This window comes from Netta rufina (genome assembly GCF_964035555.1).
Source record: "Netta rufina genome assembly, chromosome: 12".
In the NCBI taxonomy this organism is placed as follows: Eukaryota; Metazoa; Chordata; class Aves; order Anseriformes; family Anatidae; genus Netta; species Netta rufina.
In genome coordinates, this window is record NC_140135.1 from 20672777 (window position 1) to 20688793 (window position 16017).

A 16017-nucleotide genomic window follows, 5' to 3' on the forward strand; every position below is an offset into this window, starting at 1 on the left:
GTGCCTGCTTCCCTTTGGTTTAACAAATATCTTCTTTCATGGAAAGGCTTTTTATTTTTTTTCTCCCTTAAACTTTCTCATATTATCATCACCCTTAATCACGCAGGGTGACTTCTCAAAGCACTTTTTTAAATGCCAATTTTTACCCAGGTTTTAAAATTGAAATTCATTTTTTATCCAAAGGCAGGATATAAATGACTCTACTAAAATTAGATTAATCCTAATAAGAATGTCAGTTATCATTTCTGAATACATTAATTTTTTTTTTGGAAATTTTACATGCCTCTTTAGCTATAATTGCCGGTGTAATTTCTTACATAGACATAGTCTGTCCTCACGGTTGACAGAAATACTTAATGCAATGTCGACACCGCAGTAAGTTCTAAATTAGTGCGTCGCAGACATTGCAGGCGTTTTGAACTTTCTCCTTAATAAGTTAAAAAAAAAAAAAGGAGAGACCTCAAGTGCAAAACATGAGTAAAATGCACTCGGAGAGCGGGGCTGAAGGAGGCAGAGGCCGGGTGGTGGTGGGTCAGGGATGGTTGGGTCGGTCCCTGGGTGGACGCGGCTGCAGCCCCTGCGTCGAGCATCGCCGTGCACCCCAACGGGCTGAGACAACAGCGGCCAAAAACTCCTCGCCCAGGTCTTTCTGGCGCTAGCCATCTAGGCGTCTGGTCTGCAAAAACTGGTTATTCCTGGTGTGTGTGTGACCTCTTCATTTGCGAGAGGATGGAGAGGCGCTACAGGGCGTGCGGGCTGGCGCTGGGTGACTGCAGCGATGCGAAGCCTCCGCGTGTCGGGGCGGGTGGGTTCGGGAGTCTTGGTCAGTGTGCAGGGAGTGTGCATCTTCCGAGGGTCCTGGGATGTCCCCAGCACCGTGTTGTGGCCGTGCCACATGCCGGGGGGACAGCGGGTGACACTGCTGTGCCCGGCGTGGGCAGCGTCCCCGTGCACACAGCGTTGCGCCCTGCTGCAGTAACGCAGAGAAGAGGGTTCTGCTCCTGATTAAATGCACCGAGCACCACGTGCGAGGCTCTGCCTCCAGCGTGGCAGGGGAAGGGCTCTCGGCGTCGGCACGGTGGCACGGTGGGGACGTGTCCCCAGCTTGGTGGCACGGCGCGTGGTGGGGAGGGGACCGCGGGCGGGAGTGCCGTAAGTAGCGGGATGCTGGGGCGAGGCCCCGGGGAATCGCATCTGGCAGCGAAACTGTGGGGGAGGAAGTGGTCGGGGGGAATTCTGGTCTCTCCTGCGGCATCTTGTCAGCTCGCTCGCTGCACGTGGGTGGCAAGTTGGAGGGGTTTTGTCTCTGGGGTGGGGATTGTGCACGCTCCCCGTCCGCAGGCTCTGCTGCTGGCAATTGGAAACTGCTGGCGCGGGAGTGGCGCGAGGGCGGCGGGGGAGCGGGGACAGCCGGTGGGCTCGCAGTGTCCTGGGGTGGCTCTGCCCCGCTCCTCCTCCTCCTCTTTGTCCTCACCAGGTTCATTTTCAGGTTCAAAACGAGCAAACAGGAGGTGCCAGCCCCAGGCGGGCTGCTCGGGCTGGGGAATGCTGGCGGGCCGGGGCGGTAGGAGAAGCTGTGCTTCCAGGACACAGGCAATTTCTCTCTCCCTGCCCTCTCCCCTTAAAGCAAATAGCAGAAGGCTCTGCCAAAGAGGACTGCTGGCTTTTAACTCCTGTGCTATTTGCCTAGCGCTGCAGAGGAAAGGCCAGCCAGGGGGCTGGGGCGTACGGTCCTCCCCAGTGCCTGGCGTAACCCCGCTCCTGGCAGGGCAGGCTGCTCTCGGGACACAAGCTGACCCCGATGGGTGCCCGACACCCGAACTGCTGGGGTTTTGTAGGAGTCAACGCTTGGACTCGCCTGAGACCAGCAGCCCCGTTTCCCTCCTGCACTCACAAATCCTGCCTTGAAGACAGACGAGCCGGCCCGCAGCGTGACCGGGTGTTGGGGCAGGAGCAAGTGCGCGGAGCTCCTAATGACACGTCTGGGAGCCGAGCTTTGTGGCGGTGGCCTCCCTGAAGAGAGGCTTGCTGCTGGGCTGGGGAGAGCTTTCTTTAGCGTGCTGCTAAAAGGCTCTTTCGATGAGACGCTGCTTTGCTGGAGGAGTTCTTGGAGAGGTGCAGGTCTTGGCACCGTGCTGCTGCGAAGGGAACAACTGGGAGACTCCCGGAGAGGTTGGGGTTGGAAGGGACCTCAACGATGGCACGGGCAGGGACATCTCTACACCAGGCTGCTGGTCTCCGTGCTTGCTCTGTGTCTGCTGTGGAGCTGGAAGCTCTTTGTGTGCTCTCCCAGCTGCAATCCCTGCAGTCTCACCAGCCGTGGTGCGCCCTGAGTGTACCCAGGCTGGGTGCAGGGGGCTCTGCGCCCACCCAGCAGCTCTGCTCCGTGTCCCTGAGGGGCGAAACCTTCGGGTCTGGCAGCGTCTGCGACAGCTGAGACAGCAACGCGCTTTCTTGTTCCTCTCTCGCTTCTCATATTCCCAAAAGGAGGTTGTACATTTTATTAAAGTTCAGCCGTACGTGTATCCAGCCTAAAAATAAAAGCGAGTACGAGCCAGATCTCTTTCAGCAAGGGGCGAGGTTTAAACCTGACACTGCCGCGCTGTGCCGCCTGCGAGCGGCGCTTGGAAGGGGTTTTGGGGAGAAAAGGGCATTTTTCCTCCCTGCTGAGCAACTGTAGGGAGCACGGCCCGAGGTGGAGGCTGGCTTTCTGCTTTCTTGTGGAACTGGCTCACCGGTCCCCGGTGATCTCCTACATTTTGTGTGCATGAGGAAAAGGGGGAGGGGGGGAAACGAGTCTTTTGAGCTCTTATGACTCATCTTCAGCTTTTTCTCCTAGACCCGTCCAAAACAGCCTGTGGTGTGGGGTTGAAAGTCCTGTACAGCCAAGTATAGCGTGAAGATTACAGGGCTGACTCAGAGGGTAGGAATACGGTGTGACCTGGTTACCGGGGCAGTCATTACATGGCTGGAGTGGACAGTCGTGGTGGTTGCTGTATGCGTGCATTTCGCTGTAATGGGGTGGTTAAGAAAGTCTGCAGAAGTCAGAAGACGGCCTCCAGTCGAGCAAGTTCCCGGTAATGACACGAGGCCTCGCAGAGACGGTGATTTACGGCTGCCTGGGAAGATGGTGCTTCCAGACTTAGCCCAAATTACAAAACTCGTTTCGCCACCCCTGGGAGTCAGGAGATCAAAAGGAGCGGGCGTGAGTCACGCCGCAGCCGCAGGAGGGGAGCCCCGGCCGCGGCGCTGGCCCTGCCCGGCCGGCTGGCAGCCGCCACCCCAGGGGCCGCCGGAGCCTGCGCGACCTGTCGGAGCGGGGCATGGCACCCCTAATTGCGCTGCGGGTAACCGGTCCTGGGGTTTTCTCCTCCCCGTGCCCAGTTCCTAATGTCGGGATTCATCTCTTGGAACCGCAGCGGTGCTTACCCAAGGCAAGCCGAGCCCCAGCTGGCCCAGGGACCGGGGTCGGCACATGGGGCACGGGGAGCTGAGTCGCCTGGGGGGCCCTCCCGCACCCATCGGGTCTGCGGAGTGGGGATGTGCTGAGCTTTCTCCCTGCAGGACCCGTGTGTGGGGAGGCGGTTGTTGCCCTGACCTGGTTTTGGGGGTTCCCACAGCTGGGACCGGGCAGGTTTTGGGGTGCAGCAGTCACCGGGGCGCAGCGTGCGCCTGCTGGAGCCCCCGCGTGCTGGTGATGCAGATGATGGCTTCCCTGCACCGCGGGGCCTAACCACAGCTGTAACTTCATCTCTTCCCGTCTTTGCTTTCACTTCTTAATTTTTGAGGCTGACTTTGCAGTTCAGCAGGCAGGAGGGGCTCTCCAGGAGGTGCCAGGGTTGGAGCTGGGCCTTGGACCCAGCGAGCGGTGCCGTCCCCTCGGCTGAGCCCCTGAGCAGGGTCCGGGCGGAGGGCTGCAGGGCGGAGGGCTGCAGCACGCCTCCTTTCTGCTCTGGGGCCGCATCTGCATTACAATGCGCGGGGCTTGGCGGGGAGGTCTCGCTCTCGGCTTCCTTGGGCACAGGAGCGCTGCTGCCGGCTTCCCTTCCAAGTGGGCGCGCAGCCGCCGCGGTGTGCCATGCCAAAGTAATTCTTTGCTTTGGAACCGGGAGGCGAAATCTCCTCCGTCTCATTTCGGAGGGGTCAGGGAAGAAGTGGGAACCCCGCTGGTCGGACCTTGTTCCCTTTTAACCTGTCTCTCCCTCTCCCCCCGGCCTCCAGATGAATGGAGCGGGAGCGGGGCTGCAGCCAGAGCACGGGCACGGGCGTTCCTGGGCCTCCCCCAAACCAAAGCAAAACAGAAAAACAAATGGAGCCGAGTGGGGAACCTGAGCTGCTTCCGGCAGATCATTTCATGTCTGCAGCATCCAGGCCTTGGGTTTTGGGTCCGTGCCGCTTCGGAGGAATTCTAGCTTTAGAAATTCCTGGTGGTGAGCGGGGCTTGGCTGCGGGACGTTTTTCCTGGCCGGGGTCCTGCAAGAAGAGCCCGGGCTCTTCGGGGGGCAGGAAGCCCCCTCGCCGACCAGGTGGTCTCGCTGCGCTCTGGGGCGACGTCAGGAGAGCCTCTGCACGCCCTGCCCTTCCTGCTCGCCTCTCCCCTCGCCCTCTCTGTTTTTGGGAGGGTGCCTGTGCGTGCCTCCGGAGAGCTGGTCCCCGGGGTGGATGCATGCAGATGTTGACCTCGGTAGGCCTGGCGAAGCTCAAACGAGGGCGTAGGGCTGCAGGGAGCAGCAGAAGGGGAGCGCTCGCTCCTCCGCGCCTCGCCGGGCTGGGGCCCCGCGGCCAGAGCCTGCGCCTCATTGTCTCACTTTTCTCTCCATTCCTACGCCAATTAAAGAGCCGTGTTGCCATTCATGGCCCTTATGGTTTTGTTCAGTTGTCTGTCAGCTCTTGTCAAGCCCTGTTCCCTTCCCCTCCCCCATTTTAAAAAACAAAACCCCTTACAAACCCCGCTTTGAATCGCATCTTACCTCATGCGCAGCGTGGGGCCCCATTGATGGCGGCGGCGCGGGAGATGCCGGCCGCGGAGGCAGGGAGACCGCTCCCCACGCCGCCTTTGTGGGCCGCCGCCGCCGGCCCCCTCCCCGCGGCCTGACAGCATTAATTAGATAGCTCGGCTTGTCTTCATTTCTCTGAGGGGAGGCGCGGGACGGTGCCACTCGAGGGAGGGAAACGCAGCCGCCCGCATTTATTTATTTATTTGGCGGTATTTTGGCCAGCTCCTGGGCAATGCCGCTTATTGTCCTGGGGGAATAAGGAGTTTGCAGGAGTGGCTCTGCGTGCAGGGCAGGGCTGGGCGCCCAGGCAGCGTGCTGTCCCTCGTCCTGCCCTGCCAGCACCTGCGACCCCCCCAAAGCGGGGTCCGGGGCCCGCGGTCCCCCTGGAGCCGCTGCCACCGCTCGCGGAGAGCGCTGCAGGTGGCAGCAGCAGCCCGCGCGAGTGGCCTGGCCCCAATTAAATCTCCTCCAAACTGCCTCAATTACCGTCTGGTTTTTAATTTTCCTCGCGGGGTTGGGTAAATAGCATTTGTTGAGGTGGCTTGGGTGCACGGAGCGCTGCGCGGAGCTGGGAGCAAGGAGCCTCGGCGGGCTGCTCACTTCAGCGCCTGGCCCTGGTGAGGGCTGCACACCTTCCTCCTCTTCCTCCTCCTCCTCAGCCTCATCCCCCCCACGACGTGTGGCCCACGCATGGCTTGCCCATGGCCAGGGACGTCGCTCGCAGCCATTGCATGGAGGCAGCATGGCGTTAGAGGCGTGAGCTGTAAATAAGCTGCTTCGGAGCGATGCCTTTGTGCAGGCCGGAGCTGGGAGGCGGCTGCGTGGCGTAACGGCGGCTCTGCGACTCCTCGGAGCAGCGTGCACGTGGCCAGCGCTGCCTCAGCCGCATCCATCCTGCCTCGTGGCCTTGCTGGAAATCCGGTGGGGGCACCAGAAGAGCACCCGGTTTGCACTGAAAGAGCGACTGCATGCAGATGAGGAAAGCCCAAAGAGACAATAAAAACCCAAAGACCCCCCAGCTCTAAGAGACGGGATCATGCAGCCTGGTGGGGTGTCTGTGGGCACCAACACCCTGCAGCCTGGACGGCCGACCTGCTTTCTGCGGCGTCCTCGTACCAAAAACCCCTGGAGCCCTCTGCTGCTCTCCTGGCACTGCTGGTGGCAAGCGTGGTGCGACCTGGAGCCTCGAGTGCTTGCGGACTGGGAGAGTGGAGGCAGATCTGAGCGTGGGTAGGGAAGCCTGCTCGGGGGGACAGAGCGAGCCCGAGGCTGTGGGAATTGTCCTTTTTGCCTGGTGACCTCTGCGAGCTGCTCCTGAACCGGGCTTCCTCTGGTGCAGTTATAACAAAAGGAACGTGGCTGGATGTCGGAGGGACCGTGTTGTTGCTTGGCGGATGGCTGTCCTGGACGAAGAGCATCTCCTCTGATGGAAACGGGCTCTCTGCTCTTCGTCCCCTTGCTAGTTGAGCACAGCCCCCAGCCCCGTTCACGTTTGGTGATCAGCATCTCAGTGGCCACCACGCACCTTGCACCCAAAGCTGCTGGTTTTGTTTCTTACAAAGCTGCTGTCACGGCCACTTGCCGAGGCGTGAGGAACGCCCGTCGCGCTCAAATTGAGGTGGACGGGCGGCTTGTTTGGGCGCCTTGTACTTGCCACTTGCAATCACGCTCCCTGGAGCTGCCGGGCGAGGATGCGGCCGTGGAGGCCAGCCTGGAGCGAGGCCCCCATGCCTCTCGGGATGGGGCTGAGCCCCCCCGATGGCCGTGGGTGGCGGAGAGGAGCGCTCCCCCCCCGGCCTTCCCGTCACAGCCTCCGCCTGGGGAGCCTCGGGTGTCCTCCTCGTGTTTTTCCCCTCGCAGCTGGTGTTTACTGGCCCGCTGCTTACATTTTAGCTCGGGTTTGGTAATAAACCCCGATCAGTCATCGGCGCAGAACTTTGCGGGGGATTACATATGCTGGAGAAATGTTTACTTCAGTGGGTTTCAGTTCATGGGAGGAAATGGTGCTCCTGGGGGGGGGACTATGGCCCCTCGGCGGCCCAGCTGTGGCTGTGGGGTGTCACAGGGCCATGGGTTGGTGGTGCCGGGGGACACGTCCCCCACAGAAGGGTCCCGAGGGGCCTCGCATCTCCGCTCCCTTCTGTGTCCCTCCGGTGTCCCCTCCGGGGCCGATTTTGTGTCCCGTGCCCCTTCCCCAGGCGTGCCCCCCGTTACCGCGGGGGGGTTTGGGGGAGCGGCGGCGCTACAAAATGGCAGCCGCCTGGGGGGGGGGGGGTTGCCATGGCGACCCGTTTCTGCCTCACTGATGCGTCGTGTAAATCCGTTTAGAAACGAGAAGGGCCTTTTGTCTTTGGGAGGGTTGAATGGGCCTCATTAAACCTGAAACGGGGGAAAAAAGGGCCTTAAAGTGTGTCTGGGAGGGGGACGGGTCGAGTGGGGAGCGGGGGGGCTGCTCGTGGTGGTGTGGAGAGGAGGAGGCAGGGCTGTGGGATGAGGGCTGCCCTTCCCGGGGGCTGCTGGCACCCCGGCTTCGTGTTTAAGTCAAAAAAGCACGGATTCTGCTCATGCTGCCCCAGCTGATGCTGAAAGCGGGCGAGGGGCCTCCAGCTGGGGGCCAGCGGGGCGCTGGGGGGCACCAGGACGTGGCCACCCCCTGCCCCCACGCCGCTAACAAGGTGGAATCCCTCGTTAATTCAGCTGCTCTGCTGGGGGGCGGGCAGGGAGCCAGCATTGTGTTTATCATTAAAGGTATTAGGAATGATCCTGAGAATTACGGACCGGGGCGCATTGCTACAGAGCCGGATAAATTGCTGGAAGGAGCCGGCCGGGGAGATTAGCCGGCCACTTAACGCGGGGGGGTAGCCACCAGCCGGCCCTCCTTGGTCGTGGCGATGGGGCCAAACTGCTGGGCGATTCCTTTGCTGAAGTCCTGGTGGTGTGAAATGGCCCCCGGGAGCCCCCCGGCTTGGGGCTGGGGCTCCCCAAGGATTTGGGGTGGCTGGAGCAGGGGCAGGAGCTCGCTGTGCCGTGCCGTGCCGTGCCTTCACCAGCGGGGGATGCAGGACTTGCAGAGGCCGTGTGGGATGGCATTTGGACCATGTTGGGGGCATGAACGATGGGCAAAACTGAGCCAGGCAGAGGTGCCGGGGTGCACAGCTCCTCCTTCGAGCCGCCGAGGCCGAAGGCACAAGCACGCCGCCAGATCGCCGCGCCCCGCTCCCCTCGCCGGGCGGATGCAGCAGAAATAGAAGAGGTCCGCAGAAGGGCAGTGGAAATAATTATACAGAGATTAGCAGGAATAAAAAGATTGAAGGCTCTTCTTAAAGGAGACTAATAATAGAAGAGCACATGAAAGAAGTGGGATCTGAAAGCGCGGGGATGGGGAATGGCGTGCTCCTATTTACCCTTTCTTGCAGCGACGAGCAACTCGACTGCACGAATGGGAAGGCGACAGACACAGATGGGAGGTAGAGGAGGGCCGGGTACTGCTTCATTCAAGTTGTAATTAACTTCCTTCCACAGGATATCTTTGTTCCCGAGAATTTAACAGGAGTCAAAAGGAAGGGATCGGACTGTAATAACACTAGGCGTTGGAAAAGAAAGCTGTAAGAGCCCTCCTGCTTCAGTGCATGAACTCTGGTGATGGCGGGGAGGAACCTGATTTTCTTGGTGCTCCAGCACGGTGCTGCCGCTCTGGGATGGATGTGGGCACTGGGCCGGGCTGTGTCTGCCCTGAGGATGCTGTTCTACCACAGCAGGGATGGTGTGAAGGTGCTCCGGTGGTCCCAGAGCTTGCTCCTGACCCCTTGGTTCATCTGGCTTGCTGAAAATAAGGCTTCAGCCTGTGGTTGGGCACCTGCACAGCTCTCCCAGATTCCGTACGCTGCACTAATGCTTTTCAGAAATTTTTTCATGGGTTTTCCAGCGTTTTTACTTGGTCGTTTCAGCTTTCAGAGCTGCTGGCTGTTCCCCTGTTTGCTCTCGTTTCCCAGCTCCCGCGAGCTGTGGGGACCTGCAGGAGCTGGGGCACGCCAAATGGCAGCGAGTGCCCAACGCCGCTCAGCTGGGCGCTTCTGGCAGCTCTTAACTTCGTTCTTGGAGACCCAATGGAAGGAAGGCAACTCCAAAACATGCTCTTCTACTGTGGTCTTCAAGTCCTGAAAGCCTGGACGAATCTGGAGCTCTTGTGTACCAGTAACTGCCCCCTGTAAATGGGTGCTTGCTGTCCTCTGCTCGCCGTGCATCGCTCTGCCAGGCCTCCTAAGCCTTCCTGCAGCCTCGGCTGCTAAAAGTAGATGTCCTCCTTGTAAGATGCTTATTTCTGGGTTTCTTTGAAGAAAACAGCATTTAGCATATGTCATCTTCTATGTATGTCAGAATTAATGCTTTAGAGTATCTTATCCAGCGAGGGGGTTGTTGTTCGGTGTTGTTCTGTTTTCTGCAAAGCCGGAGATAAAGTGAAAGGTGCGTTTTGTTCTTCAGACACAGGGAAACGTGATGCCTGCCCAGAGGTTTTGTAGTTCTCAAGATTCAAGGAGCGCCTGGGCTGGGAGGTGGGTTGCTTGAAAGTGTGTTAACCCATTCTTTAAAAAAAAAACAAAACAGAACACATGTTCAAGCAATTTACCAGTCATGTTCGCCCTAAGGAAGTACTGCCTAACCACTGGCGTGTTTCTGGAGGTGCCAGATGCCCTATCTGTGGAGCACTGGGGTTTGCAGGTGGTGTTTTGACCACGTTAGCCAGTCCACTTTCAAACGTGACCTGGCCTGCTAGCCCGTGCGTGCCCATGGGAAGAAGAAAAGCCAGCAGTGTGTGCACGTGCGGAGAGGAGGAGCGAGGTGCTGTGCCCAGCATGACTCCTGAGCTTGCTCGGGTCAAGCATCCGTGCTTTTCCTCCTTGTCCCCTTGTTCCTGGGCTGGCTGGTGTGACTTGTGTGACTTGTGGTCTTGCAGGAGCCCCCCCAGCCTCCCGCGGGGCTGCTTCTCCTTGAGGCTGAGGTTTGAGCTTCTCAGCTGCTGGTGGAGGTGTCCTCCCTTGGTGGGAGCGTGGCAGGGATGCCCCCTCCTGCCCATCACCATGCTGGCACAGGCTGGGGCTGGATGGTGTGGATCCGAGGGGGAGGAGGCAGCAGGCCCCTTCCTTCGCTTGGGGAAGATGCTGGGGCTGCACGGTGTTGTGTAAACTCTCGCTTGGGCGGTGAAACAAAGGCCGCTGAAATCCCCCCAGGTAGCCCAGCGGCATATTTTGAGGGATTATCCCTTATCAGCCCAGTCCTCTTCCTCTCCTGTTAAATCTCCTCTGTGATACCAGGGTGGCTGCACCTGACACCAGACACTTTGAGGTGGGGAGCGCATCACCTGTGTCACTGCTTCGGGTCCTGCTTGTCACTCCTGTGTCACTCCATGGGGTCCCACCGAAGCTTTTTGGAGCCCAAGCCCCTGCACAGTGAGGGGGTAGCCCTGGGAAAGCCTGGGCTGGAAGCCACGGGCTTCCAGTGGACTTGCACCCTGGGGGGACTTGCCCATGGGCTTGCCCCTTGGATTCCAACTGCAGGGGGGCTGGGGGCTCCCCCAGTGACCCCTGAGCCCCTGGCCGGGGCCGGGGGGGCAGCCCCTTGGTTGGGTTTCTCTGCTCAGGCATCTCCGGCTCGCGGAGGCTGGCTGCCAACAGAGCTCCCCTTGTTTACCCAACTCGGAGGAATCGGTTTACAAGGCTCACAAATACCCTTTTCACCTTTCCCATCAGAAAACACCTCCCGAAACAATGAGGAAATTGGACGCTGCCACCTGATAGCTCCCAAGGAACCTGCAGGGCCAGGAATTTGCGGGGCCGCGGGGCCGGCCGGTGCGTGGGGCCACCTCGCCGGGATGCTCCTCGGCGGCACGGGGACCCTGAACCCGGCGGGGCTGCGGGTGGCAGCTCCAGGTACCCCCCAAATCACCCCGGGGGCCTTCCCGTCGTGAGCCTGCTGGTAACAGCTCCGTTCCAGCACGTGCCTGCAGCACCGTAACATTTTTTTATTTTTTTCCAACTGGAATGGCTGCAGTTAATCCTTCCCACCTTTGACACCAAAAGCAAAGATGCTGGGATGTTTTTTGAGCTCTTAACCGGCGATGGTACAAACGGCGAATGAACCAAAGCAGAAATGTGGTCCTCCTCCTGGGGGGGGGCACAGGGGGGCAGTGGGGAAGAGGAGCCCTGCGGTGGGCAGGCGGCGTGCTCCCCGGGGAGGCGCCTGCTGGCAGGTACAGATGGAGCTGAGCTCCAGTCGGCTGCGTGGCCTGCTGCCCGGTCACAGCAGCGCTGCACTCGGGGGTGACAAAGTCCTTCAACCGTCTCCTGCGGCTGCGAGGCTCGATCTCATGAAGCACTTGAGATTCCCAGATAAAAAGGAGGCCCAGCTGAGCGGAGCACGCTTCCCGATTCGCATCGGCTTGAAGTGCCTGCCTCTGGTTTTGTAGCGACTTGGACGGCTTCAGCCTTTAGACTTGGGAGGTCCTTGGGGAAGACACGTCTTGGCATGTGTGGCAGCCCGGGCTTCTCCTGCCTCGCAAAGCTTTTCCTTCCTCTGCTGCGTGCCTGGCATCTGTGGTGGCATGGGCAGACCTCGCTGCAGGACAGGAGCCGTGTGTGCTCCCCTTGGCCCTGGCACAAGAGCATCCCTGCGAGGTGCCGGGAGAGGAGAGGGGGCACGGGGTGGCCGGGCAGCTCAGCACTGCTCCCCCAAAGCCATCGTGCCATGGTTTGCTTGGAAGAGCCACAAGGGCCGGGGGCTTTGGGAGGCTGGGGGTGTCGGGGAGGGTGGTGCGTGCGTCTGGCCAGGGCTGCCCACTGAAGATGAGCATGGGTGTGCTCGCTGTCGCATTTTCAGGAGCAGGAGCAAGCGATGGGCTGCTGGGCTTGCCCATTTGCAGTTTCCATGGCTTGGCTGGGGAACGCCGGTGCCAGCACGCACGGTGCAGGATTAGCCCCCAGAGGGACACCACGCGCTCGCTGCTGGGGCATCCCCCTGTGTGCACCCCCTGCCAGCCTTGCTCTGCTTGCAGGAGCCGTGCCGTGCCGTGCCGTGCCATGCCGTGCCAGGCTGCCTGCCCTGGCCAGCTGCGTGCTGCCCGCTCCATCCCCGCTCCTGCAGTGCTGGTGCGGGTGGCTGCAGGGTCCCCGGAGCTGGCTCGCGCTGGCTGGAGCCGTCTGAGGCTGGGATGTAAGTAGGTTATTGCTGAGAGCAACAGCCATCCTCCTTCTCAGTGCTTCGCCAGTCTGCCGTATCCTAATTTAAGTTGTCTAATACACTGCATGTCTCGAAGAGCATCCCAGAGTGCTTTATTATGCAGATGTCAGTCACAGTTTCGTCGTTCAGGTCGAATTGAATTTGATTTCCCCCCACACCTTAGAGCAGGGAAATCAGGCTCTGTCTGTGTGATGAATGCGGCAGATCCTCCCCAAAATTACAGCGAGTGCTCTCAGGGCTCAGCGAGTTTCCCTTTTAATTTAAAAGTAATCTGCTCATTCCTCCCAGTTAGCCTGAGTTTGGAGATGTGTCCTTGTAAAGACAAGTCCCCGTGTGCCAAGGGGCTAAGCCCGGTTGGGCCCTCATGAAGTAAAATCTCTCAAATGCAAAACTTGGTGTAATAACGTGCAGAGGCGACTCCTCAGCCGGTTTGGATGCCTCTCCCTCTGCGGTTCTTGTGATGAATGTTGCTTTTCACCTCCTCTGTTGCACTTTCCTGGAGAACTGGGCTCTCACCTAATGGGAGCCATTTTCAGTCTTCCCTGGAACGGCTGTCACCGGCCGTGGCTTGTGATGAAAAAAAAAGAAAATAGGGGGAAAAAATCATGATGTGGAGCTAAAAGTTCAAAGCACAACGAGGGAGGTGTCGGGAAGGCAGTTTCGGGGGTTTCTTGTCATGGCTAATGCTGACCAGCCTCGTAGCTTGGAAACAGCCCTGCTCCTAGAGAAGGGAGGGAGCGCACTAAGGGGGAAATGGAGGAGAAAAAATCAGGGAAATGGAAGGACAAAGGGCAAAACGTGCACGCGCGCAGGAATGCTGCTGGCAGGAAGCGGCAGGCGGAGGGTGCGCGGTGTCTGAGCGGCGGTGGGCCGTGATGCAAAGCAGATACAAAGCAGATCCCGCCCGGCCTCCCCGGGGAGCTGCGGGGATTGCTGCGGCCCCGGGGCGTGCGAGAGCCCCCGGGCTCCGTGGCCACTGCGGCCGGCAGCTGGTTCGTGCTCGATTCTCTCGTAGGAAGTCTGGAAAGCCTTGTGAGGCTGATCCCCGGGCAGAAGCTCTGTGCTGCTGAAGCTGAGGCTGAGCGTCGATGTAGGAAAATTGGTTTATGGCTTTGTCCTCAAAACAAATAAAGCGTGCGCGGGCCTCGTTGCCGAGTTCTGGGAGATGAGGGAATGCCAACAGGACACCGTGCCTGGATGTTCTCAGCCTCATTCCCTCGATGCCTTTATCACCTCTGCCCTCCCTGCATCGCTCCAGCCCTGCCGTGCTTGAAAAGCAGTGGACCTGCCGTGAGTGCGGGTGGATGGCACGTGGGTGCTGCAGTTGCCCCGCTGGCCCAGGGGCTGTGATCGGCCCTCCTGGTGTGGAGATGGGAGGCGGATAGGAGCCCTCTGCTCTCACTCGGGAGTTGCGAGACATCTGCTCGACTCGTTTGTGGCTTCCTGTTTGGCATCTTTGGGGCAGGAGGGAGCTGGCAGAGGCTGAAGGAGGGAATTTGAGTCACTCGGGAGCCCTTTGCCAGAAAACGTCTGACTCAGCCCAACTGCGGAGAAATGAATGTGGGATCCAGCTGCCTCTTAGGGTGGGAACCTGTGAGTGAGCATGCAAGTGTTTACTTGCGTTGCATGTCTGTGGCCTCGCGGAGGGTGGGGATGGTGAGCAAGGGGAGGGAGGGGCAGGGGCTTCTTTGCATCTTTGACTAAACGTCTCCGGGGATTGCATCAGGGCGCAGGCAGTGGGTGGGGGAAGCCTTTATCGCGTGTGAGGCTTTGGAAGCGCGCTGCTGGCCGGGGGCCAGCTGACCTACTTGGTAGCTCACCTGCCGGCAGCCGGGGCTGCAGCGGCGCCGCCTGCGCTCGACCTTCCCGGCGGCAGCGGGGCCTCGCAGGGGTTGAGGTCCCTGCTCTGGTTTGGGGCTGCTGCAGGGGAGCCCGGTTCCAGGAGCTGTAATTGCTTCCTGCAAGCTTACACCTCTGCTGGAGCCGCTGTGGTGCCGGGGTTGGGATGGTCCCGGTTGTCCCCATGTCTTTTGCCATGGCAGTTCTCCTGCTGCTGGTGGAGAACCTCGGCTCCTCGGTCCGAGCCGGAGCTCCCCTGATGGGCAGGAGGGATGGGGCGGGCAGCACCCCGTGATGCAGCCCCCCAGGGCTGGGGGCAGCGTGGACAGAAGGCGCCTGTGGAGAGGTGCTGGCGATGCGTGGCTCTCCTGGCTGCCCTACAGCCCAAACCCGGCCTGGGAACCCTCGCCGAGGGCACCGGGGTGTGTGTGGGCTCGGGCTCCGCTGGCCTTCTCCGAGCCCGGCCGGCGTGGAAAGGTGCCGGAGCTCACACGGTGAGAGGCCTGGAGCCTGGGCTGCTCGGGCTCTGGTTTCAGCTCCCTGGCTTCTTGCTGCGACTTGCACAGGAGCCACGGAGCAGGTTGGTCCTGTACGCCTGAGCCTGCTCCCCGCTGCCTGCAGCCTCAGCCTGCAGCTGACGCTGGGAGGAGGCAGCCCCGTGGCTCCGGCCCCACTGCCACGGGAGGGGGCTAGGCAGGGGCTGGCAGCGCAGGGGAGGCTGTGGACGTGCAGCCCGTCGGAGCACGTGCTCTGCCCAAATTGCACGAGGGAGTTGCAGCGGAGATAGATAGCTCTGCAGGAACATCCATTCCCACGTTATCTTCCATCAGGAGCGCATTGTGTTGCCTACATCAAAGTGGACGCTCTGCTGCTTCCCTCCGAGTTGCCCTAATCCTCTACTTCACCGTGAAAAGAAAAAAAAAAAAAAATAAATCAGAGTATTGCTCTGCAATAATGAAATCTGAATGTTAATTATCAGCACATTACCTTCCCTCCCTTCCCTGCACAATGCCCTGCCTTCCAGCCCCAAATAGCTTTCCTCCCTCCTCGCTCCTCTCCACCCGGTCCTCCCACGCTCCTGGGCACGCCGTTGAGCTGTGGCAACCGCCGGGTGGGTAGAAGTTGTCCTGCGAGATGCTTCCTTCCCTGCCATGTAAGGACAGGAATTCCTCCGTAACCGGGGCGTGGAAGGGATCCCTCCCCGCGCCCCGTCCTGACGGCTGCTCCCGTGCCTAATTACCTGCTGTCCCTAATTACCTGCTGTCCCGCAGGAAGCTCGCTGCCTGGCCCTGGGGCACGGGCGCATGGGCAGAGCCGTGGTGTCTGCGCTAGGAAGGGCAGCGGTGGGGTGGCTCCGCTCCCTCTCCAGCCATGCTGCTCACTGGTGTGTGCTGGTGCCATACTGGGAGGGCTCGGGAGGAGCCCCTGGTTCTGGTGGCTGATGTGCTGGGTTTTTGCACAGTGCTGGTGAAGGAGGAGGAGAACTTGGTGACAAATAAAAAGGCGTTTTGCGGGGGGAGAACAGCTGAGTTCATGGCTGAAATATAATTTGTGGGGGAGCAGGGCTGTGCGCGGGGTGGAACGCCCGGGCACGAGTGTCGCTAACGTCTCGCCCTCTCCTCTCCTTGCAGGTTCATGACTGGGAAGGGACTGGTCATCTACCCGGAGATCGGGGACAAACTGGACATTATCTGCCCCAAGGCGGAGCCGTCCAAGCCTTACGAGTACTACAAGCTGTACCTGGTGAAGAAGGACCAGGCCGATGCCTGCAGCACCGTCATGGACCCCAACGTGCTGGTGACGTGCAACCGGCCCGAGCAGGAGATCCGCTTCACCATCAAGTTCCAGGAGTTCAGCCCCAACTACATGGGCCTGGAGTTCAAGCGGCAGCAGGATTACTTCATCACATGTGAGTCGCCGCGCTCTTCCTCGCCGCCGGCCGGACCCC

At 60.1% G+C, this 16017-nt stretch overlaps 1 protein-coding gene across 1 annotated transcript in view; it reads left to right on the top strand.

Moving 5' to 3' along the window:
* Positions 1 to 16017, top strand: part of EFNB1 (ephrin B1) — a 53209-nt gene that overhangs the window by 17875 nt on the left and 19317 nt on the right. The window contains exon 2 of the mRNA XM_084293879.1: positions 15701 to 15978. Within this exon, the coding sequence (XP_084150005.1) occupies positions 15701 to 15978 (278 nt within the window). The remainder of the gene's footprint in view (positions 1 to 15700; positions 15979 to 16017) is intronic.